At 50.7% G+C, this 27,809-nt stretch overlaps 1 protein-coding gene and 1 long non-coding RNA gene across 9 annotated transcripts in view; one reads left to right on the forward strand and one right to left on the reverse strand.

The window, feature by feature from the left end:
* Positions 1-27,809, forward strand: part of FARP1 (FERM, ARH/RhoGEF and pleckstrin domain protein 1) — a 288,775-nt gene that overhangs the window by 259,714 nt on the left and 1,252 nt on the right. For all 8 annotated transcript variants that reach the window (XM_049099408.1, XM_049099412.1, XM_049099411.1 and 5 more), the window contains 10 exons: positions 6,548-6,629; positions 12,171-12,408; positions 15,251-15,381; positions 20,420-20,488; positions 20,704-20,793; positions 21,455-21,537; positions 21,616-21,728; positions 22,897-23,063; positions 26,572-26,679; positions 26,803-26,954. In XM_049099408.1, the coding sequence (XP_048955365.1) occupies positions 6,548-6,629; positions 12,171-12,408; positions 15,251-15,381; positions 20,420-20,488; positions 20,704-20,793; positions 21,455-21,537; positions 21,616-21,728; positions 22,897-23,063; positions 26,572-26,679; positions 26,803-26,954 (1,233 nt within the window). The remainder of the gene's footprint in view (positions 1-6,547; positions 6,630-12,170; positions 12,409-15,250; positions 15,382-20,419; positions 20,489-20,703; positions 20,794-21,454; positions 21,538-21,615; positions 21,729-22,896; positions 23,064-26,571; positions 26,680-26,802; positions 26,955-27,809) is intronic.
* LOC125753365 (uncharacterized) lies at positions 1,865-9,376 on the reverse strand. The gene is made up of 3 exons (XR_007405016.1): positions 9,222-9,376; positions 4,742-7,083; positions 1,865-3,603 (listed from the first exon to the last, which is right to left on the reverse strand). It is a non-coding gene; the product is annotated as an uncharacterized LOC125753365 (long non-coding RNA).

The following is a 27,809-nucleotide window of genomic DNA, read 5'->3' on the forward strand; positions in this document are numbered from 1 at the left end:
TGGAGCCTGTGAATCTGGGGGCAGGAGAGGTAGCTGAAAACCTGCTCCCTGTTCTCTCTTGAGGGATGCTGTCAAGTAGAACTCCTGGCAGTGATGGAAATATGCTATATCTGCGTTGTTCAACACTAGCCGCTAGCTACATGTGGCCATTGAGCATTTATATAGGGCTAGTATGACTGAGGAAATGAATTTTTAAATTTCATTTTAAGTAGACTTAAAACTTAAATAGCCATATGGGGATACTGTACTGAAGAGCATGGTTCTCGAGGCTTTAGAGCGAAAGGAGCTCTGGAGTAGAAGGCAGAAGAATGTGGGCTTCCTTTCCCATCATGACTGAATGTCCCAGCACTGAATGACATGTGCTTTCCCATCTAAATTCCTGGAATTCGGAATCTTTGAGGTTAGCTGTCAAAAAGCACAACTCAGGGAGATTCTGTGAGCCACACATGCCCTGCTTCACCGGCATCAGGGTTGCTTCTTGTATGCAAGAGCATTTATTCAAAGATTTTTCATTGGTTTAAAAAATAAGACCATGGACATCGGGGTGGCTCAGTGGTTGAGCGTCTGCCTTTTGCTCGGGTTGTGATCCTGGGGTCCTGGGATCGAGTTCTGCATCGGACTCCCTGCATGGAGCCTGCTTCTCCCTCTATGTTTCTGCCTCTCTCATGAATAAATAAATAAAATCTAAAAAATAAAAAATAAGATCATGGAAAAAGGGTTTAAAAAATCATTGCTCTCCAAGTAAACAGCAGTAAAACTCATTGGAGACAAGGCAATGTGGCCTACCTAGAAAACCACTTGGAAGCAGAAACAGTGGAAGAAAAATTAGCATAAACAATGAAAAAAAAGGATGTGTGGGGTTTACCCATATACTATGCAGGAGGATCACTTGTATACTTATTTTTATAAATGTATTCAAAGTTAAAAATTACATGTTTGTTTCAAAGCCAAGAAAGATACCACAAGGACACTGATTTCATTTATATTCTGTCCCAGCTAGCTCTCCACTGTCCACCTGGGGTTCCAGGGACGTTGGTGACTGTTTCCTTTTAACGCATGAGTAAAATGAAATGTTCTCCATCATATGTGGGAACTAGTTTCCTGGCTTATCTGCCATGTTCCTAGCTGTATAGCCCACTGTGCTTTGAGAGTAGGCTGCTTTCCTAGGAAAGTGAAAACAATTTTTCCAATTGTCTGAACCACAGGTGAGTTTCTGCTGGAAGACACTGAGAGAGAGCCCTCTCCAGGTCACTGATGAGTTTAAAACAGCTTTTCTGTCCTGTTGCATTTTCACATGTGGTTCAGTAATAGGACTGAACCCAGGTAACAGTGTCAGGTCTCCTCTGGGTGTTATAAAGCCTGCCTGTGAGTGGGGTTGTAACTTTTGCTTCTCTTAATAAATGGGACCTGGTGCTAAACCTCAGAAGAAAAGCCAGAGCTTTAAGCATCCCAGTATTGTGACTGATGAGCATGACACTGCCAGAGCGTGTCTGCCTTCGGACAATGCTGGTCCAAAGGGTAAATCCCTTACCTGTAGCCACCAAAGGGAAACCCGAAAGCCCTAAGCCCAGTAAGGACGCCTCTTACACAGATGTCTTTCTCACAACAGGGGATGTGAATTAAAATTCGAATTAATTGGATTTTCCTCTCCAGGGAATCTCAAAGGACAATGAAATCCACCAACGAATATTGAAATCTACATAGATTACATATGGCTAATATTTTTTAGATGTTCTACGTATTATGTATAATATACAAATATGTACTATAAATATATATAAACATCTAAGTATTCGCTATAGAATAAATATAATCTATTCTGGATAAATTGTTTTTTTTTAACCCAGCAACCCCCCTTCAGCCACACAGTAATAGAATATCTTTATTCATTTACTTATTTACACATTATCTTTCTACTTATACATAGATGCACAGATACATGTGAATATAGACTCTTTCCTTTTTAAAATCATGGAAACACAGAGACTAGTAAGAGCAAGGATATGATGTTTGATTTGCAAATGCAGCCTAAAAATGAGGCTCACAAAGTTGGGTCCATCTCCCGGGGTCAGGGAGCACCCAGACACAGAGCCCAGTGGCCGGGCCACACTCCAGCTCCAAGCTACAGTGAGCTTTGTCCTTCTGAGACGATGCTTCCCGTGTTGCAAGGAGAAGGGGAGGGCTGAGTGCTTAGGGAACATGCTTGGATTAATAGTGGGCTACTTGAAAAGCCCAGTGGATCGGTCACTACCTTCATTCATGGTAAGGAATCTCCTCTGACACTTGACTAAAGCCAGGCCTGATGTCCTTTTCTCAGAAAATACTCAAGTGGGGGACTGTATCACCAGTGAGGTCGTGGACATGCTGTATGCTGTTTTAGGGCTCCACGTAGATTTTAGGTTGACGCTGGGGCTGTGAAGGGGGAAGCAGAGTGGTGATTTCTCCCGTTGGCCTTGCCCACCTGCTCCTACAGCCAGTGTTGTGGATTCCCTGGTGGCTAGAGTCAAAGCCCTCCGGTGCCGGGGCTCCTCTGCCCCTTGTAGACAGCCTTGCTGTTGGTCAGTGGCGCTCCCCCAGGGAACTGGTCCTAATAACCTTTTCTTCCTCTTCTTGGGCTGCCGGCTGCCAAATTAGTGACCAGCTCACATAATGGTGAATGAAGTGTTTACAGAGGGTCGGGAAGACTTGGAGATTCATGGTGTGTGTGCGTGTGTTCGGCCCCTATGCTGAGCTAACACGTAGTTGCTCTAGAGAGTACGTTAATCATGGTGCATGGGTCAGAATTTTGCATCCAGGAGGCTTCTGAGTCCATGGGTTTCAAGAGTGGAATTGTCAAAAGAATTTTCAGCTTTGTTGCTGCGCGGTAATTACACAGACAACAAATATGTGGCCCTGTCTTCTAAACAAGGACCCTTTTCTTGTGAGGTTAACATCCGGAGGATGTTCTGGAAGAGTTATAATTACTTTTTTCATGTTCTTAATAATAAAATGACCTTTTAGTTCTTCATAATAAAGCAGAGACTTTGAACTTGCAGATTTGGGGGTATTAACATGTACAGGAAGGAAAAACAGAACAATGTTTCTATAGGCAGCAGCAGGAGTTTCGGGTTTTGTCCTCTTCCCATGGACTGACTCCCCATTCTGGAACCGTGTGGGGCTGGGACTGGCCATGTGCGCTGCAGAGGGGAGGGTACAGAAGGCGGGCAGAGCTGCCTGACCTGGTTGCATTGACTTCCTGGGCCCCAGCCTGCTTTCCCCACACCACCTAGAATTGGCCCTGTTTGAATTTATCCACATCACGGTCTCCCCACCCCCAACCCCACTTCCCCACCCCCACGGCACAGGGCACTGATGGTAGGAACCTAGAGCTGTTTCTAAAATGCAAGATGCCAAAGACAGAGAAGCAGGGCTCAGCTAGCAAGCCAGTGCAGGAAAACGTCCCCTTGACTTTGGGGCTTCAACATGAGTACATTTTCTTTTAAGAAACAGTTGGCAGAAGAAGAAAGGAAGTGAAGTCAATGAAGTTTGGCTTCCACATGGTGCTCCGCCCCTCCCCTAGTGTCCGTTTCCAGCACTTCATTTTCCCCTGGGCTAGGGTGTTATCTGTGAGAAGGAGGAAATTGCTTGTTATTAATATTAAGCCAGAGGACGCCCCCACCCCATTTCTTCCCTTGCCCACCCAATCCACAGGACTCTGTTAAAATATCAAAATTATGTCCTTCAAACTAAGTAAAGACCTTGCTTAGCTGCGTGGTCAAAGGGCATGCCCATTTGAGAGGTTTGGGATCACTTACATAAGTTCCAAGTAATATCTACATACCCACGAATCAAATTGCAATTGTGTCTTGCCTCCTTTTATGAACGTATGGCATTTAGTCAAAATCAGGACATTCTAGCTCAGTATCTGGGTCTTCCTTTTTGTTCAGGTGTTGGGGGGCAGTGGGGTAAGGGCAGAAGAGCTTTCCAGCTCCTACAGGAGCGTCATGTGATGGCAAAGGCGCAGGGGGTGAGTAGTTCTATTAAGCAAAAAGCCTCCTTTTCAGGTGGAGCTCCTTTCTGCTCCAAGTATACGAGGAGAAGAACAATCAGTAAATGCGCTAAAATCAGGCACACATCAGGATCTACAGGGTGGCCAAATGACCAACTTCTCAGTAGAGACTGGATTAATAACCATATGCTAGAAATCCAGAGATGCCTCAACCCTGCAGTCGATGGAGCAGATTACTAGGCAGTGATTAGCCTTGGACCGAGGACAGTCTCTAAAGCAGGGCCTGGGTTTAAGTCCGTTGCTTAAAATTCTCCATGGACCCCATTTTGGGGAGAATTTGATCCAGTGGGTGTGGATATGGGAGACAAAGGAGGATATACCTGCGGTTCCTATCTTGGGGTTCGAGCATGGGGCAGAACAGTTTTATCAACAAGGGGATTAATATAGGAGGAGGATTGGGTTGGGGCAAGAAGATAATTAACTCTGGAACCTCTTGAATTTGAGATACTTGCAGGGTCATTGGTGGAGAACCTTCTGAGTGGTATGAGAAAGACAATCCCTGGGTCGGTAGCTACAAGCATCGTTTGGGTACAGATGTGACATCGTGAATCAAGACCCTGGGGAATCGAGGAATTACACAGGAAGAAATAGGAAGTGGAGAGAGAACAGGGTGACCCGTGCATTCCCAAAGAACACACACCTCTTAGGAGTGGCTGCAGCAGGAGGAGGTGGCCATGAGGACTGAGAACTCACCTTGAGGGGAATCTGGGAGCCTGGAGAGAAAGGCGTCCCAAGGCTAGAGAGCAGAGCGCCCCACGCTTCAGGCACCCCGAGAGGCTGCACAGGGGCAGAACAACGAGGTTGATGGGATTCCTTCACAGAAGCACTTCTGGGAGTGGTGGGGATAGAATCCATACTTAATTGGAAGAGAAGTGAGTAGTAATGAAGGCAATCTGCCAAAGTTTGTTTTGGCAGCTAAGAGGAAGCAGAAGGATTGAGGAGTGCGGTGTCGGGGTGGAAGGGAAGGAGGAGCAGGTTAAAGAAAGCATCCAGAAGCCGTTGACAACTCAGACTGGGAGCATAATGGATGCTTTCTCTCCCTTTATTCCAGAGAAGCTTTAGCTACCACCCAGTGGGTCTGGGTGCTCTTTCTCCCGTGATTTCATCCACAGTATCTGCTTAGTTAGAACCAGTGGAATGAAAAGCGCTGTTGACTGCCTATTGCAGGAAGCCAGGGGCTGGGCGACGAGCCAGCCCCTCTTTCTATCTGCCCTGGCTTTTCTAGCTTCTGGTTTACTTCCTTAAGTGCATGCATTCCTCCTGCCCTCCTCTGCCCATCCTGACAACCGTGATGAATTGGAGGTGGGGTCAACAGTTCGAGAGGGCTCCACAGGCTCAGCGCTGCTTTAGCTGAGAATGAAGGTCAGTCTCGGGATGCTGGAGGCACAGAGCGAAGGCACCCGTGGGGCTGAATCACGGCACATCCTGACTTGGGTTCAGGGTTTTGTTCCATTCGGAGCACCTCTCACTTCCGACGTGAGGCCCCATGCCCAGGTTTTTACCTTTTTTCTTTTTTCATACATCCCTTTCATTTAAGTTGGCTTCTAGCTTTTCCTGAACAGTTGGTTTGAAGATACTAGCCAGATTCATTGTTGCAAATGGTGTTTTGTCTCTGGAATATTCTTTTCTCATCAGTGCATCAATTCACAGGTATATGCTGGCGCTGTGCTTGGAGGGGTTAGGCTGGAGCCCCTCGACTCAAGTTCAGGCTCACGATCTCGTAATAGCTGACGTTAGTCAAGCCACACAGTTTTTGTGCCTCAGTTTCTAAAGCTGTTTAATGGTGGTGTAGATGGCACCTGCATCATAAGGCTGCCCCGAGGGGTAAATCAGTTCGTGCTTGTAATGCGCTCAGCACAGCGGACTGTGCTAAGTACCTACTGTTATCAATATTTCCTTTCCTCTCTGCTGCTTAAGTCCCTGATTTATCAACATTGGCTACAGCCCGGAGCCATAAGAAATATAAATGTATACTCAAAACAATGCTGAAAGTGCCCACATCTTTGTCATTTACCACCCAGCAGGTGGTGGTGGGGAGGCTGGACCCTCCGTGTACCTGGGACACCCATCCTGCCTGCTTCTCCCTCCAATCTCCCCTCCATGCGTGGGTCTCCTGTATCTCCTCAGCCCTATTTTTCTCTTTCCAAGGGCTTTCCACACGGCTCTTTGTCTGCTTCAGGCTAAGAGTTCTAATAACGCCCAAATCACCCAAGTGTGGAGGCGGAGGAAAAAAGATGAGACCAAATTAAAATGACAAAATAGTTCTTCCGTCTAAGTACGAGTGGACTGCTCCGTCTGCAGAATGAGTGGGGTAATTTCCAAGTCTCCTTCCAGCACTAACATTCTCTGACACCCAGAGAAGGGAGAGGTACAGAATAATGGGATTGGAAAGGATGGCATAAAGGTCATTGTTGTGTGCTCTCTGGGGCTTGGGACAGTTTCTGGTAATGCGTCCACTGCTTAGGCTTTTGTTTCCAACCCCTTTGCCTCTGTTCTCAGGGAAGGCCGCTCAAATGCCCACATCAGAGGAGATTACCAAAGAATCGGAGATGTCCTGCTGAAGAACATTCAGGGTATGAAGGTGAGCTGCTCTGGGATGCCCGGGGGAGGGGGGGATAATGGCGGGGCTGCCGAAGGTCTGTAACCGCAGTCCATAAGCACACAGGAGCTGATTTGATGATCTACAGATAACAGGGTAAATCCCTCTTTCAAGATCATCTTATTTGGAAACATAAAAGAAAAATGCAGTCACTTGGGGTGTGGGGAGGGGAAGCACTCTTAGTACTTTCTCTTTGAAAGCTCTATGTTATAATCGAAACAACAGGTATTTTCTGTGAATAAATCACTCAGAACTCATTTTTAAAAATATGTAGAAAAAACATTGGTTGACTGAACGCTTCACTTTTCGTCAGTTGTTTTTGGCTTCTTGTAAGTGTGACAAACATACTGGATTCTGAGCCATGTAGGAATTCCATCAATCCTATGACTTGACGTCACGGTAGCAGGCAAGAGGATTTCTAACGAGGGAGCCGGGTCTGCGCCGAAACAGAATGAAATTATACCCAAAGAGTCAATACATATTGAACCAATATTCTACTTCATTTTTGATATCTGCCCCATCTCTTACATCTGAAATTTGCATTTTCACATTTTCACTTTCAGCTATTAATCCCTTTAACAGAGGATGTTTTAATTCACACAGTTTACCCTTTGCATACAAATACATCTATATTTGCATTTTAAAGCCATCTGCCTGCATCCCCTAAGCCTCTCTAGTAACCTTAACTGAGAACTAAGAGCAGCCCCTAAGGAGGGCTGGTTGCTCATACTGCCACCATTTCTAAACCAACCAGCCCGCCAGCCAGCTGTCCATCTAGGTTTAGCTGAACACCTACAACGTCTAAGACATTTGTACAATAAAAGTTACTGTTGGAGTTTGAATTAATTCCAAGAACTTTGCTAAGTTGTCTGGTGCTTAATTTTCCCCCTTTAGAATGATCTATCTCATGAGGTAGGACAATGTGACAGTGGGGGGGTTAGGAGGGGGGACACAGAAAAGATAGGCTTTAAAGCTACTCAAGAGATTTCCTATTTCTCTTAAAGATCAAGATCTTATTTAAGAGGCCCTGAGCTATTGCTCACTTTTTCTCCGTGTTCAAAAAACAACACTCCTCTCTGGGCAAGAGAAGAGAGAGGCCATGGAGGCTAGTGGGATTGCAGAGTCCTATGCAATAGAAGCAAGGAATTCTCTAAAATGTTCTACAGCTGTGGTATTTTTAATGCCCTAAGTCAGGCTGATGCATAAAACTCAGATGTAACAGTAAGACATCTTTGCACTTTCCATAGTTATTTTATTAATATATATTATTATTATTATCTTTAAAGATTTTGTTTATTTATTCATGAGAGACAGAGAGAGAGGCAGAGACACAGGTAGAGGGAGAAGCAGGCTCCATGCAGGGAGCCCGATGCAGGACTCGATCCCAGGACCTTGGGAGCATGCCCTGAGCCAAAGGCAGACACTCAACCACTGCCATCCAGGCATCCCAATATATTTTATTCTTTAAAGCAATTTCAAGTTTACAGAAAAACGGAGCAGAAAGCTCACACAGAGGTCCCATATCCTGCCCACCTACACATGTGCATGCACAGTGACCCCTAGTACTAACATCTTGCATGGCTGTGGTATATTTGTTACTACTGATGCACACTGTTCTTCCCTAAATCCGTAATTTGCATTAGGCTTCACCCTTGGAGTGGTGCATCCTGTGGGGCTTTGCCAAGTGCAGGATGTCCCGTACCTGCCACGACAGGACGACAGGATGACACAGGACAGTTTCACTGCCCTAAAAACCCTGCGTCCTCTACCTATTTCCCCCTCCCCTCACCACTGATCTCTTCCTGTCTCCATAGTTCTGCCTTGTCCAGAATGTCACTGAGTTGGAATCCCACAGAGTGCAGCCTCTTGAGACTGACTTCCTCACTTTAAGAGAATTCTTTCTTTTATAACATGTCTTCCTTACTGTTACACTTTTCCAGTTCTTTCCCTCATAGGAACCTCTTTTGCCCAAGTTCTGCCTGTTTTGTGGCCCCAGTTGGGCTTTTTCCCTTGTCTCTCTGGGCTCCCTTCATCTGAGATGGCAGCTGACCCTCGAACAACACGGGTTTGAGTGGCACGGGGACACTTCTACGCAGTTTTTTCTGTAAATACAGCAGGGTACTGTAAATGTACATTCTCTTCCTTGTGATGATAAATATAACACTGTGCACTAATCAGCTCTCGCTGTTAACCAGAAGGCTTCTAGTCAACTGCAGCCTATTATTAAATGTTAGGTTTGAAGGCAAAGTTAAATGTCGATTTTTAACTGCGTGGGGGAGTTAGTGCCCCTAACCCCGGCGTTGTTCAAGGGTCCACTGTACGACCCTGCCCAGGGGGGCTGCCACCTGCACTCACTCCCTTTAAGGAGGCTTAAACTCCACCATGGCCTCCACCATGGCCTCCAGGGCCAGCAGTTGGAGACCTGCCAGCCTGTTCCCTGCCCCCTTGGGGACAGTCCCCAGAGGTGTTCTGTTTGCCAGCTGTCCTTTGTTGCTCACCCACAGAGAGCTGACATGCCGTGGGCATCCAGGCTCCTCTGTGTCCACCTCGCACCTGAGACCTCCTAAAACATACCTGGTTTATGCTCCTAGCAGTTCTTTCTCCCATGTCTGGTGAGTTGGCATTTTCGTGTTGAGTCGGCTTCATTGGCTGTGCTGGCATGTGAGTTAGTGTGCGGATGCCATGAGCATTTATAGCATGGAGCTCTGTGCAAGCAAAATAAAAATAGGTGGGGAGGCTCAGACAGCCACTGGTAGCCTTTTTTAGAATTTGTTTGGGTTGCTTTTTCTTGTCGTGGTTACAGTTGGGTTTAAAGAATTTTTGTGAAGTATGAAGGGAGGGCCGCTAAAGGTTCTAGAGATACAGGAGCCTGGATTAGCACTTTTGTCCAAAATGCTTAGAGTGATCTGTAGCTTGCAGTGTCCTTCCTGCCCCTCACCCCCCAAACCCCTGTGCTTTGGCCTGCATTTGCAGGGGCTCAGCAGGGGTGGTGTCAGCAGCTGCAGCAGAACTGTTGGTTCCCAGAGCCTCCACTTGTCACCATGACCCATGAGGCAGCTAGGCCAGGGGCTGCCACCCCCATCCGAAAGTCGCATACCCAAATTGTGATCACCAGCTCACACTTTGAACTTTCACCTGGAAACACCTGCCTGCCCAGGTGCACAAAGGCACTTCAGAATCACACAAAAGAGATCCGCCTTCACACAGGCTGTCTCCTCATGTGTACAACTCCTGCCTCCCTCTCCTTAACCTCCTATCACATTCCTCCTTCTGGTTCTCAGTTTGCTCTCTCCTGGATGACTCGACCAGCTTTCTGCTGCCTCCCCACCTCCCCACAAGCTTAGCTCCCAGTCACCATTTATATTACAGCTAGGCTGCCTAGGCTCAAAACCCTCCTGTGTCTCCCTGGATGGGACATTGCAATCCAAACCCAAAAGCTGATGGAGACTTTCATGTTCTAGCCTTGGATCTTTCTGGGTCCTTCCTGCAATCTTTCACATTCCACTTTGTGCTCCAGTGGCCATGAACTGGCCTCTCCAGGCACTCAGGTTCTTGCAAGACTCCTGCCTTGGCTGGGTGCATGCATGGGTTCATACATTCTGCTCCCAACATGGAGCTCCAACTCACAATCCTGAGACCAAGAGTCGCCTGCTCTGTCTACTGAGCCAGCCAGGTGCCCCTCATTTACTCATTAATGCATGCAGGGAACAGACATTTACTGAGTATCTGCTGTGTGTATCAGGCCCTGAAGATCTAGGAATATGACAGATGTGCCCTCTTAAAATCAAGTAAGGGACTGCAATGTGATAGCAAACAGGGGAGTGTTGTGTGCAGAGGCTCTGAGTGCAAGAGCCTGACCCGTTCAAGTGCAGGTTGTTCAGTGGGTGGCCCTGAGATGAGTGGCAAGAAGCATGATGAAGGGGTAGGAGGATTATATCCTAAGGGCCCTGTGTGCCCTGACGAAGACTCTGGAGGTTGTCCCAAGATGGGGTGAGCTCTTGTTGTGTTCCACCCATGAGGCCACGAGCTGTGCTCCATCGCTGATTCGTGTCAGTGGCTTAGATGTGGAGGGGTAAAGCGTGGAGGCAGAGGCTCCAATAGAGACACCACCACAGTTGTAGACAGCACAAGGCAGAACCAGGGCAGTGACTATGCAGAGAAAGGAAAAGATTTGATATTTTTAGGAGGTAGAATTGTAAGGACTTGGTAAAGGATTAAAAAAATGAGGGAACCTGGAATGTTCTCTTGGTTTTTCTGTCCCGAATAACTGGCACCCATCCTGAGGTTAGAGAACCACAGGGTGACCCCAGTGTGGGATTTCCACCTGGACTTACTGGCTCTTTATGAAGCCTTTGCAGAGCATGGAAATGCAGATGTGGGGGTAATAGCTAGCCCACCCCTGGGAAGTAACTCTTGAGGACAACTGCTGTTCTCTCATCCTAGATGTCCTTGTGCCCATCTTATCACCTTTATCTGTCTGGAAATGTCCTTCACTTGCCATTCTTCCCCACCTGCCACCAAGAATGAATTCTTCCTTTAATGCTTTGCTTGTAAGCGCTTTATCCTCACCAGTCTCCACCATGAGCTGTGACAGGAAAGGAATATTCAATGGCTTGGGTAAAGCAGACTTTATTCAGGGCCATTGTGACTGAGGTAGGTCTGCAGGTCCACTGCGGTGGGGTTTTCAGTGGGGGAGAGACTGGTCTCAACTCTGAATACAGCGCAGACAGCGGGGATTTCTAGCCAAGGGGGCAGGGTCAGAGGGTGAAAACATATGACCAGGAAACATCAGGGGTAAGTCAAGCTCTGGCCAAACCAGCCTGACAGCCTTCTTTGCTGAAGACAGGGTGATCTGACATCATCTGGGGATGATGAGAGATGAGGAACCCAATGTCAAGGGTGACCAGACATCCAGTTCTGGTTAGGTTGACTTAGTAGGGCTTTTACTAAAACTGTCTTTCAATAAGGAAGTTCACAGATCAAGGAGAAGGTTCAGGAACCTGAAGAAAGGTTGGTCAAGTGAAGCATCTTTGTCAGACCCCAGTAGAGGAGGGTCCGTGCGTAATTCTCACCCAGCGCTCTGGGTTGGAGCAGAGTCAGTAGCTCAAGGCGGATATTTACTGATAAGCAAAAGGGGTGAGTTAAACAGATGCACAGTGGTAACTGTATGACATTTACTGAACGGGTCTACTTATTTGTCATCTGGCGACAGTTAGAAGATGACCACAGGCCCCCTGAAGGAGCTCCTGCTTATCTGTACCCCCTCAGTTTGCCAGTCTCACCTCTAATATTATACATACACGTCCTGCTCCAAAACCCTAAGTATTTTCAGCTGCTTAATGCTTTAATAGAGCTTTTTGCTTTCATCCCAAGAACCTAATTAAAATTCTGAAATAAAGAGTGAAATGGGAAACTAGGAAATAGAATGAAATGAAGCCATAAAGCCAAGGCGATCTTCGTTTCGGAGAGTCAGACTGGGTAGAACGCAGGTGCGCTTGTCTTTCGCCCCCTCTCCCCGCCCAGCAACTGGCGGCCCACCTGTGGAAGCACAGCGAGGCTCTGGAGGCGCTGGAGACGGGCATCAGGAGCTCGCGGCGGCTGGAGAACTTGTGCAGAGACTTCGAGCTGCAGAAGGTGTGCTACCTGCCGCTCAACACCTTCTTGCTGCGCCCGCTGCACCGGCTCATGCACTACAAGCAGGTCCTAGAGCGGCTGTGCAAGCACCACCCGCCCAGCCACCCGGACTTCAGGGACTGCCGGGGTGAGCCGGGGGCCGGGGCCTGGCGGGGCGGGTGGGCTGAGACCTGGGTCCCAGGTGCTCGGCGGCACATGGGGCAGGCTCCGTTCTTTTTAGCATCTGGTCACATGTCTTCTGTTAACTCTTGGTCTTTCCATAACGGAAGTGATGAGGGTCATTAGACCTCTCCTCTCCTTCGATCTTGGGTGGAATCAGCCTTAGAATCAGCCCCCTCCGGGCAGCACGGGTGGCTCAGCGGTTTGGCACTGCCTTCAGACCAGGGCGTGATCCTGGAGACCCGGGATCGAGTCCCACGTTGGGCTCCCTGCATGGAGCTGCTTCTCTCTCTGCCCGTGTCTCTGTCTCTGTCTCTCTCTCTCATGAATAAATAAATAAAAACTTAAAAAAAGAAAAAGAAAAAAGAATCAGCCCCCTCCAGGAAGCATTCCTCTACCTACACAGTTAAAACTCATCACTCCCTTCTTGGACTGGCTACGGAAAATGGCCTCGAGTAAGTACTGCTGCTAATTGCTGCTGGGCGTTTGTAATGTGCCCGTCACCTTAAGAAGCACTTGACCTCTGTTGATTCCTAATATTCATGACTGGCCTATAAGGCAAGGGAGAGCTCATTTTGCATATAGGGGCTGCTGAGACCAAAGAGGTTGAGAAGTATTCCCAGAGTCACACAGCTGGAAGGCAAATAACTTGGAGCCTAAACCCATATATAGGCTTGGAGCAAGAACCCATGTTCTTGACCATCCTGTCCTATTTTCATGATGATATTACCCACTGCTGTTCACTCAGCAACAGATCAGGTACTGTGCCAGGTATCTTACTAATATTAACACATTTACTCATTTAACAACCAACAACTACAACAACAGTAAGTATCTTTTTAAAAAAAAAAAAAGATTTTATTTATTTATTCATGAGAGAGAATGGCAGAGACATAGGCAGAGCAAGAAGCAGGCTCAGTGTGGGGATCCTGATGCGGGACTTGATCCCAGGACTCCAGGATCATGCCCTGAGCTGAAGGCAAATGCTCAACCACTGAGCCACCCAGGTGCCCCTCTCCTAAAGTACTATAAACACCTCCCATCTGTGTCCTCTTTTTCTAAATGCACCTCTTACTTATTTGCTTAAAACCTGGATGACACCTGATTCCCTCAGATTATAGTCGAAACTTTTCATGATCTGGGCCCCGGCCAGTCACTCGTGCAATAGGTATGCATTGAGGACCTGCTTATGTACCAAGCGTATGAGACAGAATGACACGGATATAGCCCCCACTCATAGGACCCACTAGTAGATACAGAGGGCAGGACACCTGGGCAGTGATTGACCTGTGACCTGACCCAGCCTTCTGGGCTTGGAGGGAGCTTTCTGAGGGAAAAGTTGTTTTTAGTTTAGATCTAACATAAAATATAGGAGTTTTCCTGGATGAGGGGAGGGTATGGAGTATAGAGATAGGAACAGCACATACAGAGGTCCAAAGGGGACAGAGACTATGGAACATTCCAGAAAGTATTAGTTCTGTGTAGAACACATAGAGCAGTAGAAAGGAGATTAGCAAAGTAAGCAGAGACCAGATCCCGTGGGGTCTCATAAACCTACAAGACTATAAGGAAGAACAAAGAGAAGACAGGGAGGGTTTTAAGGAGGGAAGTGGGATGAACTTGAGCTTTTTGCAGAAAAATCACTCCTTTGGTATCTAGGATATGTAGACAAATCTTATATATATATGTGTGTATATATATATATATTTTTTTTTTATTATTTGAGAGAGAACACACATGAGTGGGCAGAGGGAGAGGGAGAAGCAGACTCCCCGCTGAGCAGGGAGCCCATTATGGGGCTCAACCCCAGGATCCTGGGATCACGACCTGAGCCAAAACCACAAGTCAGACACTTAATCAGCTGTGCCACCCAGGCATCCCAGTTGACAAATATTTCCTGATGAAAATACCTAGATGCTCAGCTGCTGTGGATTTACATGTCACCTAAACTTGTACTAATTGGGCATCAGGTCTTTTTCCATATCAGATTTGTACAGTGTAGGGGAGATGTGCCCATCCTGCAGAATAAAGTTGCCTTTTGCAGTTATTCTTTGTAGTCATCTTGGTAAACAGTATGATTTCTGCAGAAGGAAGAACTGGGCTAGGCTGGAATGTCAGGTGCCCCAAAGTATCACACGATCAACGAGACCCTCCCACAGAAGGATCCCTCCTTTGCCCCAGATTTTTCTGTGGCCTCCCTATGCTCTGTTCTTTCCAGGTAACAGGAAGTGGGTAGGAACCTCTGCTCCAGGGACAAAATTCCAGGTCCCCTGCTGCTTATTTCCCTACAAGTGGATTCTAGCTGAAGGACAGCTGTCCACCACGTAGCTACGGAAGCGGCCATTTACATTTTCCAAATGGTTTTGGGAAAGTCAAGAAAAGCAAAGAAATACATACTGCAAATTTTTTTAAAAGTTTGTTTGCTTGTTTGTTTGTTTGTTTGTTTATTTATTTATTTATTTATTTATTTATTTATTTATGATAGACACACAGAGAGAGAGAGAGGCAGAGACAGAGACACAGGAGGGAGGGAGAAGCAGGCTCCATGCTGGGAGCCCGATGTGGGATTCGATCCCGGGTCTCCAGGATCGCGCCCTGGGCCAAAGGCAGGCGCTAAACCGCTGAGCCACCCAGGGATCCCCATATACTGCAAATTTTTGTGAGAAATTTTTATTTAGGAATAGCAGTGTTTTCCCTAGGAGGATGGCTCCTAACTCAATTTAGCTACTGGAGGATATGACCCTGGAGGGGGGGAAAGACCCTTGTCTGCCATTCATGCTGCAAGTTTCTGCATCTGTTCTCCTCGTTAGCTGCTCTGGCAGAGATTACTGAGATGGTGGCACAGCTTCACGGTACGATGATCAAGATGGAGAATTTCCAGAAGCTGCATGAACTCAAGAAAGACTTGATTGGCATCGACAATCTTGTGATTCCAGGAAGGGTAAGCAGCTGCTGGAGGCCAAACCAGAAAGGCGATGTTTAAGTGACTTAAATTTGAACCTTTTGAATATGGACGCTCCCGTTTAAGACCCCTTCTTCCTAAGGGATGTGGCTTCCTTCCAGCTGCGAGGCAACTGGGAAGATGCCTTGAACATGACAGCATGAGTCAAAAATTTTGTTAGGAGATAAAGCAAGCCTTTGACCTTCTATTCTACTTTTTCTCCTTACCAGTTGATTTGCTAATTTGCTGTTTCCCTCCCGTGTTCTGGGAGCATTTGAGATAGCTTATTTTATTTTTTAAGTTGGGTAAATGAAAATGGAAGCCAAGGAAAGGAAGCCAATTTTTTTTTAAAACAGTTTGGTAAAATGATGATATAAAGGCAGAGGAAGATGAGTGCCCAAAAGTACATAAATTCCCATGTAAATATGAAAAAAAAATTTGAAGGATGCAATTTTCTATATATAATATGATATTAACTTAGAATTAAAAGAACGTCTTAGCCAGAACGTGGTTCCAGGAGAGATGCACATTCACTTAAGCTGTTAACCTTCACCTACCCTGTGCTTCAGAAATGTATGTCACTCACGGTGAAGCAGGGCCTCGCTGCGCACACACACGCGTCTTCCAGGGCAGGGGGGAATGTGAAAACACACGGTGGCCTGCTGCTTTCAGCTCTTTTCCTTGGAAGCAATCATTGTCCAGAGATCAAAAATATTAGGCGATACAATACATCAACTTTCTCTATGAGATTTTTGCCCCTAGAGTCCCCCACCCACCCCCCATTTCAAAGTATATGTCAGCCAGGCTCAAATTTTAGCATCTTTGGTCTTCTGCATATCTGCGTTACTGGTTTTTTTTTTGTTATTTGTTTTTGTTTTTTGAGAGAGAGCAAGCAAGAGAGAACATATACACACACTCGTGAACAGGGAGGGGGGCAGAGGGAGAGAAAGAGGATCTCAAGGAGACTCCTCACTGAGCACACAGCCCAACACGGGGCTCGACCTCATGACCTCGAGATCATGATCTGAGCTATCTACCCTTACATCTCCTAATCTTCAGACAGGTGCTGTGACTGGTATACTAGGGGCTTTCTGTCTTATCCACCAGGCAGCTGCCCTGGAAACTTTTAAAAGCCTGTAACATAGGGAAGACAAAGGAACCTCTCCTAGATTTGGGTCTTTCTGACAGGGAGCCTGATGACAAGACTGACAGAAAAACTAATTGCAAAAGATTGTCAGAAGAGGTGTATGTGGTAAATGCTGGGTGGAAATGAAGAGCTGGGGCTTGCTTCAGCTTCGCTGGTGAGAAGGTTCTGACAAGCCTCAGCACACAATAACCACGTTTACCCTTCCACATGGAGACCTTGGTAAAGGCCGGCAGCGTCAATGTGATTTTCTCCTAACTTTGGATATCCTAAAATGTGTAGCCTTTTACGCTACGTGGCAAACAGACCATCTGTAAAGAATTTCTTATTTTGAGGAAAGGTTCCCATGATGCTACAAAAAGAGGAGCAGATTGGAGCAGGAGGCCCTAGGTTCAGGTTCTGGCTGCACCGGAGCTGGGTGTTTGACCAACCAGAAAGTTCTTTCTGTAACATGGGCATCGTATGTTCTCCCTTGTAGGCCATAAGGATCAAACGAGATTTAATGTATAAAAATAACACAACAAATGTGACATTTTTTCTCCTTCCCCCACCTATAGTTCTTTGAAAGGGATTAAGTCTCGGCTTACTATAATGTCAGTGACTCATAGCACAACATTGTGGAAGGCAGTTAGCTAAATATGGGTTATGCCACTCACTGATCTTGGGCAAATGTCTAGATCATGTTGCTCCTTCGTTTCTTTATCTGAAAAATGAGGATGAAAATACTGACCTTACAGGACTCATGTATGGAGCTAATATAAGCATCCAGCAGATGTCAGGCACAAACCATGTGCTAAATAAAAAGAGGTCATTATTACTTACAAAAGTGAAGTAGGAATTGGGGTGCTGCTTACTAACTACTTTATATCCATCTTCTTTTGTTCATCAACCAGCCTCAAGCCAACCCTGAATAAAATGGGAAGGAGGGAATCACGGCCCTAAGAGGAACGGGTCCTATGATGGGGTATTCCATATGCCAAAGCTAATTGATGATCATTAATTAAATCATCAAATAACCTAATGGGTAGGACGAAATATAGAAATTTTAAAAATTGAGATTGAAAGGTAAGCAGATAATTTTGGAGCTGCCCACTCAGCTACATGCAGTGTTAATTCCTGGCATGGCCTGATCCTGCTCACCTTCCCTGCCCGGGTCAGTCTGAGATAGTATCACATCCTGGAGGCCAGGATTTCTCCCTGAGGCATAGAGGCCACTGCACACTTTGGCCTGCATCAGCCCCCCTCACCCTGTTGATCCTGAGGACTGTGTGACTGAGGGCGAGCTTTTCCTGGGCTGGCCTTCCTGTTATAGGAGCACATTCAGAAAGGAAGCAGGACTGGAGGTGGGTGAGGTTCTTTAGGTTAAAACTCAAGAGGTGTGGGCTAGATTCCCCCCAGAAGGAAGCAGCTTGCTCTTAGGATATTAGGGGCCTTCCCTGCCCCTCTTCTGTGGTTTTAAAAGCAAAATCTAGGCACGAGATGTGTTCATCTCCAGCCTCACACATTGATGATTGCGTCCACAGCCCTTCCGTTCCCTGCCTCGGAAGCCCCCCCAGAACACAGGCAGTGCTCCCTTGTGTTCTTGCAGTGTGTGGCTCAGGGCACCTCATCTCCCCCACAGAGAGCAGTTCTGAGCTCCCTCAGATTTGTTAGAAAACGCATGTGTTCTAGCTGTGCCAGGTGAGCGCAGCAGGGTAGAGTCCCGGTCCCATCCTCGGCTGCCTGGCAGTGATGTCTTCTGGGACATCATCTCCTCGGATTGCATAGTTGAGGTCTGATAGCATCCATCCTGAGGTCCTGCATAGGATTCACTGTATGTTCCTTTGTTGGTTCCCAAAACATGTCTGTGAGATTGCCAGCAGACAACAGTCTTTGCTCCACATATCATAAGAAGACAAAGAGTTGAGTCAGGCTGTGCAAAAGTCTATAAAATCAAGTGAATTGCTGAGTCCTTGGCTCAGTAGCTGCCACAAGCACAGAAAAACCTTGTGGCGGCTCTTCTAGAAGTCTGTTGATAACGTAGCAAACTACGACACTTGGTAGCTGACAACAGCTTGTCAGTATAGGTCATGTTGTGCAATTCAGGAATGGGGCAGGGTTCAGCTGGGTGATTCTTCTGCTCCCTGTGGCATTGACAGGAGTCCCAGATGCGTGGCCTGGAGGGTCCAAGACTGATATCTGGCCGGGACATCTGGAGGCTGGCCCTGGGTCCGGGGTGGTCTTGCTGCTGTGTGCCACTCAGGGTTCCAAGAGCACATGTTCCCAGGGACAAAGTGGAGGCTACATGTGGTTTTGTGACCTAGTCTTGGAAGTCCTGTAGTGTCAGTTCCACACTCCACTGGTCAAATCAGTCACCGTGCACCCCCATCCACAGGAAACAGAGAGAGAGAGAGACCCCACCTCTACGGGAGGAATGTGAAAAATGTTAATGAACTTGCAGCCTTGTTTCAGAAGCAGCATGATGGAGAAGTTTGGTGGTTCCTTAATAAGTCAACCATAGAACTTCCATAGGACCCAGCAATTGCCCTCCTCTGTATATACCCAGAAGAACAGAAAACAAGTGTTCAAACAAAAACTTGAATGTGAATGTCCATAGGAACACTGTCCACAGTAGCCAGTAGGGGAAAAGCCCAAGTGTCCACCCTCAGATGAGTGGGTTTTCACACTGTGCTGTATCCATACAGTGAAACAGCCCCGGGAAGGAAGGGAGTTCCAATACATACCACGCTGTGGATGAAACCTGAAGCCAGACACAAAAGGTCACATTCGACAAGACTCGATTTATTGGAAATATCCGGAATGGGCAAATCCATAGAGAAAACAGATTGGTGGGGGCCAGGTGCTTAGGGAAAGGGGAGTGTGGGGAGTGACCGTTGAATGGGCACGGGGTTTCCTTTCCGGTGATGAAAATCTCCAGACCTAGCTAGTTCGAAATGCATACACTCTCTGAATACACTAAAGGTCACAAATGGTCTTTTTTTTTTTTTTTTTAAGAGATTTTATTTATTCATGAGAGACACAAAGAGAGAGGCAGAGACACAGGCAGAGGGAGAAGCAGGCTCCATGCAGGGAGCCTGACATGGGACTTGGTCCTGGGTCTCCAGGATCACGCCCTGGGCCAAAGGCGGTGCTAAACTGCTGAGCCACCCAGGGATCCCTACAAATGGTCATTTTTATGTGTATTTTACCACAATTTTTAAAAATGATAGTTTTGTGGGGGTTTTTAAATTTTGTTTATTTTAAAGATTGTATTTATTCATGAGAGACACAGAGCGGCAGAGACGTGGGCAGAGGGAGAAGCAGGCTCCCTACGGGGAGCCCGTCTATCCCAGGACCCCGGGATCACGCCCTGAGCTTAAGGCAGATGCTCAACACTGAGCCGCCCAGGCATCCCAGTTGTTTTTGTTTTGTTTTTTGTTAATTCCCTGAATGCCCCGTGCCCTCGGTAGTTTGCTTATCTGGGAGGAGGAATTAGACATGTTGGCTTCTTGCTTTGTCCTAGAGCAGTTACTTGTTTCTGGAACCGGAGCTGTGCATCAGGGAGCGTCCCTGGATCCCCAGTACCCCACTACAGGCTTGTCCCATCCCAGGGCCCTGCAGCCACCCTGTCTGTGGCCATGGTCCTGCCACTCCCTGGCAGCGGAAACCGGCAGGGCCTTGGAGCCCCAGGCACGCTGTCCAGGCCCGAGCACAGGTGACCAGAGTCCTCAGAGTCCCCGCCGGCTTCCTGGGAGGGACAGGAGCTGAGAGGCGGCTGAGCACAGTGTTCAGGGGACGCTAACCAGGAAGGCTGTGGTTCTCACCCCGAGAGGGAGCCTGGCACAAGGCCGCTGGCATCTCCAGGGTGCCCCAGGCCTGCACCCGCCACCAAGCTCCGGTCTCCTTCCTCCGCAGGAGTTCATCCGCCTGGGCAGCCTCAGCAAGCTCTCCGGCAAGGGGCTCCAGCAGCGCATGTTTTTCCTGGTGAGTGCTGGGAGCTGTCGGTCTGTCCTGTGAGGTGTGACCGGTGGGGTCACACAGGGCACCCGGAGGGCAGGAGGAGCGGCCCGAGTGGCTCAGCCTGGAGATGCTGCGATCGATGGATGAGCAGCCGTGCGGGATTCTAAATACACACTTTCTGCACCCGTCGTGTCCCTGGCGCCTGTCCATCTCACCCACGCTTGTCCTTGCTCCTCTAGTTCAACGACGTCTTGCTGTACACGAGCAGGGGGCTGACGGCCTCGAATCAGTTTAAAGTCCACGGGCAGCTCCCGCTCTACGGCATGACCGTGAGTATGCGCCGTGGGCACCAGGTCGGGGGGCCCTCCCTGTGGGCAGCCAGCAGTTGGCACACCAGGCTAAAGGGAGCAGGAGTCTGTGACATTGAGGAAAGAGAAGAAAGGTCGTTACCAGGCACCTTCGGCCCTGCCCGGGCACCCCGAGAGGGGCTCGGGACACTGCTCTTCCCGTGCAGGAGATGTACGGGTAACTTCCTTCTAAAATCAAGTGAGGAAGCAAGCTGATGTGGCATGAGGTAGGAGTTTGCCTCTCACTGCTCCATGCCTGGCCCCCAGGACCCCTGAAAGACAGTTGTCACCTTCCACAGGGAGAGGTAGGACCCATCCCCAGAGCGAGGAGCCACCTGTCGGCCCCCAAAGACATGCCTCCCCAGTGGGCAGGTCTCTGTGACTGCAGGCAGGATGCCAGTCTGCATGGGATCTTCTTCCCTGGCTTAGACTCACTGTCTCCTCAGTCACTGGATAGAGGAAAGTTTACAGGCTCTGCCAAAAAGAAAAAAAAAAATCCAGCGCATTTTGACCTTCTTTCAGCTTTCTGATTGTGATTTTTCTACGTGGCTCTTCTGAGCCGTGGCCAGTGTAGTGAATGTTTGAAAAATGTTTGTGTCTCACTTGCTCCTTGGCAGTAACGTTATGCACACTCGTCCCACAGATCGAGGAAAGCGAGGATGAGTGGGGCGTGCCCCACTGCCTGACCCTCCGGGGCCAGCGGCAGTCCATCATCGTGGCGGCCAGGTAACGCGGACGCCCGACCTCTCACCTGTCCACCCTTTTCCCTGCTGTGATCTGAAAACCTGCCGTCCGTGTCTTCAGCTCTAGGTCCGAGATGGAAAAGTGGGTTGAGGATATACAAATGGCCATTGATTTGGCAGAGAAAAGTAGCGGCCCCACTCCCGAGTTCCTTGCCAGCAGCCCCCCTGACAACAGTAAGTGTTGGGTGGGAAGGATCCTTCCTGGTGCGGCACAGGCGCGTCACCTCCAGGAGTCAGCCGTGGCGGGGCGGGACAGCTCTGGCTTACGGAGGGAGGACAGCCCGTGGCATGTAAAAGTCACCCTACCGGGGACACCCCATATCTGTGGTTGACATTTGTGTTTATTTTTTTTATTTCTGAATCTTTATTACATATATACAAAATCATGTCCGTGGAAGTTTACAAAATAGAAAAAAGAAGTCCCTATAATCCAAGCACTTTAATATAGATTCTGTTATCAATTTGATGTGTCCTTTTATCCTCATGTGCTTTTTTCTTGCAAATTTTTATTTAAATTCTAGTTAACATATAGTACAATATTGGTTTCAGGAGTAGAATTCAGTGTTTCATCACTTAGATACGACACCCAGTGCTAATCTCCAGCGCCCTCCTGAGTGCCCATCCCTTATCGAGCCCACGCCTGCCACCTCCCCCATCCCAGTTCTCATATGTTTTGTCTCCCTCTTTTTTCTCCCTTCCCCTATGTTCATCTCTTTTGTTTCTTGAATTCCACATATGAGTGAGGTCATATGGTATTTGTCTTTCTCTGACTTCTTTCACTTGAGCATAATACCCCCTGGGTTCATCCACGTCATTGCACATGGAAAGATTCCATTCTTTTTGATGGCTGAGTAACAGTCCACATCTTCTTTATCCGTTCATCAATCAGTAGACATCTGGGCTCTTTCCAGAGTTTGGCCATTGTGGATAGACATTTGTGTTAATAAAACTAAAAATCAAGGAACTTGCACTCCATAAAAGTAAAACACCCCTTAGAAGAGTGTGAGAGAGCAGGGACCAGCGTCGCCACTTGTCACGTAGTGTGCCAGCAGTAGGGAGAGGAACGAAGGCCGTCCGTGCTGGGAGAGCACCGCAGGTCCCAGTGCCCAGGTGTGTTTGGGGCTCCCGGGCAGAGGGGCTGGCGGGACATGCCCCCCACCCGGGGTCAGACCCTGACAAGGAGATGGCTGCTAGTGTGACTTCCCGCTTGGGGGGTGCACGGGGCTGCCCAAGTGGGTGCCCCCTGCCATCCTGGCCCATTTGGCACGTGGGAGGGTCTGGGAAGGGGTCCTTTTCCCGGCAGGCAAAGACCCAAAGTACCACCTTTTGCCACATCATGCAGAATCCCCAGATGAGGCCACGGTGGCGGACCAGGAGTCGGAGGACGACCTGAGCGCCTCACGCACCTCGCTGGAGCGCCAGGCCCCGCACCGCGGCAATACCATGGTGCACGTGTGTTGGCACCGCAACACCAGCGTCTCCATGGTGGACTTCAGCGTCGCCGTGGAGGTACGTGCCACCGGGACCGTGATCTCTCCTGGCCGGGAGCTGGCCGTGGGGCAGAGGGTATCCTGTGCGTACAGGCGTGTGGACACTGGCCACTGTGCGGGCGGGCGAGAGCTGCAGGTGGCAGGTAGCTGTGACCTCGAGCAGGACCCAGGTGCCGGGGTAGGTGGCAGGGCAGGGGCACGGGGAAGCTGGGCCTGGCTGGGGTCGTGTCACCTGTGGTTCACAGAGGAACTCCTGGGTCTCTGCCACACGATCGTGCTGGACTCTGCTGCGCGATCTGGACTCTGCTGGACTCTGCTGCCCCAGGTGGGGCCTCCTGGATGACATCCAGCAGAGGCGCTGGGTTATCTTCTTAAACTCTGAAAACTTCTGAATTCCTACATGGGCCCAGAACATGTCACTGGAGACTGTGAGCCAGGGATGGCGACTGGTTTGCTTTTTGAAACAGTGGTGTTGGGAACGTGCCAAGCGTCTGTCAATGGCCAGTCCGTGGGGGTTGCCTGAGATTGGTCTCTGGAAGTGACCTTTGGGGTTCCACAGTGTGGCTTTTACTGCTTGCCTGCCACGCGGTGACCTAAAGCCCATGCCTGTTTCTGAAAACATCTCATGAGCACATATGAGAGGTGCAGGCGCACTGCCTAGGGCTCCCCCGGCTGCACCAGGCCTCCCTGTCGGCCAGCAATGACTGTCCCCTCCCTCCTACCCCACAGGGACAGGCTCTGTCCTTCTGCCCAGCCCTCTGTACTCAGCATCCTTCCTCCTTTCACACTTTAGAACTAGAGATTTCTCTGAGACACGGGGGCAAATCTTTCCAGATGGAGGAAGTAGGAAAGGACCAGTGGCCGTCTGGTTGGCAGGGACCCCCCGATCAGGCCTGGCCTGTCCAGCTGGTCCGATGAAGCCTGAGGAAGGGCGTCACTGAGGGAGAAGTGCTCTTTGCTTCACTCTGTACTGACTGTTGCGGCACGTGGTTAGGGCCGCCAAAGCATGGGAGGTCGGTAAGCTAGCCCTGGAAGCACTTAGGCCATTCGAGAATGCCGCAAAGCCCTAAGTCAGGTAGGCCCTAGGGGCCCTGACACTGCAGGACCAGCTCCTGCGGGGACTCCCAGCGGCAGTCCTTTGTCTACAGCGTCAGGTGAGTGTGCAGGGCCAGGTGAGTGTGCAGGGCCGGCCACAAGCCAGCCCAGCTCTGGTTGTTCAGAGCCCAACTCTGCCGCTTGGCCTGCGGAGCCCGTCCCGGAAGGCTCCAGCCCCTTGGAGCAGGGCAGCGAGTGCCCGGCCCGCGGGTGTAAGGAAGCAATAATGCAGGTCAAATACCCGAGGAACTAGCTGTCCATCCCCCAGCTGGTGACCCCGCCCTTGCCAGGTCCCCTTCCTTGGGCACATGGTGTTGGTCTGGTGTCTGTGGTGGGCTGCCTTTGGGTGCCAGGCATGGGCCATCCCCCTTCTCCCAGGCCCTCTGGTCCCACTGGGTGAGGGAGAGAGGGAGGCAGCCCCTCCCCACCGACTCCGCTGCCCCTGAGCCCCCCACATAGACCCTCTTCCCCTGGTTATCTCCTGCGGGTGGAGAGGAGGATTGGGGATGTGAGGATGAGCTGGGTGCGACCCAAAGGTTGTGGGCCAGCTGAGAGCACGAGGTCGGGGGAGGCCCACATTAGATGTGGGGAGCAGGGGTCCAGTGCTGGGAGGGCCTGTGGAGCCTTCCTGTGTTTTACACCAGAGGGGCTGGTGCCAGAGGCCTGGGGAGAGGCGGGTAGTCTGGATCCAGGTGAGGACCAGGGGAAGGCACAGCAGTGGGGTGTCTGTGCCTTTCCTGGGCTGCCATGACACCGTCCCACCCCTTCCACCCCGACCCCCCACCCCTCACTTCCCATGTTTGCCGCTGCTCTTTGGTGTTTCTTGCCTTAGAGACATATCGCCCCAATCTCTGCGTCCACCCCTTGGAGGGATCCCTGTGTGTCTGTGTTCAGGTGTCCTCCTAACAGGACACTGGTTGTGCCTTAGGGCCACCCTACTCCAACAGGATCTCATCTTTGACTTCTGCTAATCCCAGGTACCTGGGCTTTGGATCTGAACATATCTTGGGGCAGGCTGGGAGGGGGGACGTAGTCTGATCCAGAATAAAGACTGAGCAGCGATGGGAGCCGGGAAGAGGGCAGAGCACAGAGGCCTGCCTCCAGGAGAGGAGGCCGCCGTGCAGGGGAGCGAGCCCGGTGGTGGCCCGTCAGGGCAGCAGGACTGGCCCGTGCTGGACACAGACCTAAGCCTTTGCCCAGTGGGTTTCGCCTCTTGAGAACGTGCCCAAAGAGAGGCGGCAGGGCTTCGGGGCCCTGAGACCTGGGAAGGGGACGGAGCTGTCCCCGAGTGAAGCCAACGGGAGTGGGTGCTGGAGCGCAGGGGGACCCCGGCGCCTGCTGGGACGGGGGAGGCAAGGAAAGAGCAGTCCAAAGAGCAGGCCACTCCGAGCTTCGGGCGGTGGGGCGGGCGCGGGCGCGAGCCTTCCTGTGAGGCCGCCCGGACTGGGTCGCTGTGCCCAGCGCGGTGTGGAGCCGTCGGCGGCTCTCGGGGCCCCGGGGACCGGGATGGGGAGCTTCCCCTCCGCGCCTTCACGGACTCGTAACCGTGTGGGAGGCCCCCGACCCTGGACACTGCCCTCGCCTGCCTGGCACTCAGAGCACCCGTCGTCCTGTCCCTTTCTGCCCGAGGGTGGGTGGCACACGGGGGGGGGGGGTCGCCTGATACAGGGGTCGCCTGGGGGAGGGGGACGCTGTGCCTGGCCCGCCTGTTCGCCGCGTCTCCAGGGCAGGGGCCGTCCGCCTCCTGCTCCCCCGCCATCGGGACCTCACTCACGCAGGGAACGGAATGCTTCCTGGAAGTAGACCAAGGGATAGGATAAAGCGACTCAGGCAGATTCTTAATTATATACGGTAGTAGTTTGCCCGTGTGACCGCCAAGTTGTGGGGCTGTCACCATCGTCGTTTCCTGCCTCTTCCGGTCTCCCTGGTAACGAGGTTGGTCAGCGATGCGGACGGGCCTTCTCGGGGTCCCACCCTAGCGCTCAGGACGTGCCGCCTGGGCGCTCCCCCGAGCTAGGGGTTCAAGCAGGACGCCCGTGGGGGGGGGGGGACGCCTGTTCCTCTGCGGGGAGTCCCAGGAGCCCCGGGGCCAGGCCGGAGCATCCCGCGGCGGCCCGCGTCCTGGCCACTAGATGGCGCTCGGGGGCCTGGAGCCTCTCCGGGGTCACCGTCTGGGACCAGAAATCGGGGCGTGGAGGAGACGCAGCACTGTGGGCCGGACCGCAGGTGCGGTGGATGAGGCCGGATGTGCGCCGCACTCCCACCGGGGCCACCCGGGCCACCCGGCAGCTGAGGTGGCGACGGGGAGACGAGGACCCCTCCGGCCCGGAGGGCGCACCCCCAGGAGCCGGGCCCTCTCCCTCGGGCCGATGCAGGGAGCCCCCGAGCCGTGCCCCCCGCCCGCGCCCCTCACGGGCAGACTTGTCTTGCAGAATCAGCTGTCTGGGAATCTGCTGCGGAAATTCAAGAACAGCAACGGGTGGCAGAAGCTGTGGGTGGTGTTCACGAACTTCTGTCTCTTCTTCTACAAGTCTCACCAGGTCAGTGCTGCGCGGCCGGGGTCCGGGGGGGGGGGGCGCCTGGGCGCTGCCTGGACCCGCGTGGGCACTTCGCCCGAGGCTCAGGGCCAGCCCCGCCAAGCCGCTTTCTGTCGCTCCGCCCAGGACAATCACCCCCTGGCCAGCCTGCCTCTGCTCGGCTACTCGCTCACCATCCCCTCGGAGTCCGAGGACATCCACAAAGACTACGTATTCAAGCTGCATTTCAAGTCCCACGTGTACTACTTCAGGGCTGAAAGCGAATACACGTTTGAAAGGTAATGCCGTCCGCCCAGGACCTGGCGGGAGACGGCCACGCCTTCCTCCCAAGTGAGCCTGGAGGACCAGGCTCTTCTGGGAGTGGCCACTCACTGCCATCCGTAGGCCTGGGCACTCCTTCCAAAGTGGCCTTGACCTTTACGGGGCAGGCTGTCCTCTCGGCCTGACCCCCGTATCCACCTGTGTTCTGAGAAGCAAAAGCAGCTAACCCGTCACCCGTTGAATGACATCAGTCCTTAACCTGTAGTGCCGAGTCTGTGTACACACACGATGTGCTTTTAAATCTCTAACAAGTGTGCTTTTATTAGAACATGACAGAGAGAGGTCACAAGCAGGGGAGGGCTAGGGGGAGAAGCAGGGAGCCCCACGCGGGGCTCGATCCTAGGACCCTGGGATCATGACCTGAGCCGAAGGCAGACACTCAACCCACTGAGTCCCCCCAGGCGCCCCCGTCTCTGGATGATTTAGCTGGAATATGCCCAGCTGTGCGAGGCCAGAAGCCCACCCGAGGAAGGGAACAGATCCTAGTGCTTCTCAGGATTACCTTTTAAGATTTCCTGTGTGCTAGAATGAGGCCCGGGAGCTGTGATCTTCAAAGTAAAATCTGACCGAGTGTTCTTGCAATTTACAGTAGAAATGCGGGCCCCCAGGAACTGGGAGCCTGTAGCTGGCATCACTGTTAAACCACCATCTTTGGCGGCAGGGGGTCTGCAGGCCACAGACCAGCCCAGAGCAGTGGTCACCAGCCCACTAGGGAGGATTGGCTCTCCGGGCCTGCTGTCCGTAGGATGGGAGTGTGTTCCTTCACTACCCACGAATGCCGTGAGGCCCGCAGGGTCGGGCCTGCACCCCAC

This window comes from Canis lupus, chromosome 22 (genome assembly GCF_003254725.2).
Source record: "Canis lupus dingo isolate Sandy chromosome 22, ASM325472v2, whole genome shotgun sequence".
In the NCBI taxonomy this organism is placed as follows: Eukaryota; Metazoa; Chordata; class Mammalia; order Carnivora; family Canidae; genus Canis; species Canis lupus.